The sequence below is a fragment of the Sinocyclocheilus rhinocerous genome, unplaced genomic scaffold (genome assembly GCF_001515625.1).
Source record: "Sinocyclocheilus rhinocerous isolate Xijiao unplaced genomic scaffold, SAMN03320098_v1.1 C36206186, whole genome shotgun sequence".
NCBI classification, from domain to species: domain Eukaryota; kingdom Metazoa; phylum Chordata; class Actinopteri; order Cypriniformes; family Cyprinidae; genus Sinocyclocheilus; species Sinocyclocheilus rhinocerous.
In genome coordinates, this window is record NW_015775809.1 from 1 (window position 1) to 904 (window position 904).

Sequence of the window (904 nt, forward strand, 5' to 3'; positions counted from 1 at the left end):
AAAAAAATAATAATAATAATTTATTAAACATGGACATGTGACAAAAAACCATACCGATATATATCTGTCTATCAAAGCGTCCGGGTCTCATCAGAGCTGGATCTAGAATATCTGGTCTGTTGGTGCCTGCCAGCACTACAACATTGGTAGCAGTGTTAAATCCTACAAATGAGAGAAAAGGAAAATACATTTGCATATATAAATACATCACATAATATTTAATGCCAACTTTAAATATTGTTTGATGATCTGACACATGAAGGATCTGGAGTTTTGACCAATAAAATGCTCCTATTTTTATTACAAGAAATTCTAACGAAATTATAAAGTAATCTAAAAATTATAATGAAGTTAAGAAATCTAATATCAGACTGTCACTTATGTTTTCTAGATACAAACCATCCATCTCAACTAGTAGCTGGTTGAGCGTGTTCTCTTGTTCACTCTGTCCGCCAAAGTTGCCTCTTCCTCTCTTTCTTCCTACAGCATCGATCTCATCTATGAACAGAATGCATGGGGCATTCTTCCGGGCCAATACAAAGAGATCCCGAACCTACACAAAATTACATTGTTTTAGTCACACTGTGTTAAAGTTTGTTAGAAAGCATACTGAACACCATGAAGCTCATAATAGGAAACAGAAAATGTACTTGCCCTGGCTGGTCCAACCCCCACAAACATCTCTAAGAACTCTGATCCATTCACAGTGATGAAGGGGACGTTGGCTTCTCCCGCAGTGGCCTTGGCTAGTAAAGTCTTTCCTGTGCCTGGGGGTCCAGTCAAAATAGCCCCCTAAACAAGAAGATTAAACCTTCTGTTGAAATCTCAGTTGACTTAGTAAATTACAAGTCAGTTATGCAATGTTATGTAAAAGTCTTGCGCTACCTTTGGAATCTTGGCACCC

At 37.7% G+C, this 904-nt stretch overlaps 1 protein-coding gene across 1 annotated transcript; it reads right to left on the reverse strand.

The window, feature by feature from the left end:
- Positions 1-54: 54 nt before the first annotated feature.
- Positions 55-898, reverse strand: LOC107735647 (AFG3-like protein 2; the record flags this gene model as incomplete). Its single annotated transcript, XM_016547268.1, has 4 exons — positions 886-898; positions 655-792; positions 400-553; positions 55-162 (listed from the first exon to the last, which is right to left on the reverse strand). Coding segments are annotated over exons 2-4 (289 nt in total), but the record flags the coding sequence as incomplete, so codon positions are not given.
- Positions 899-904: the final 6 nt, after the last annotated feature.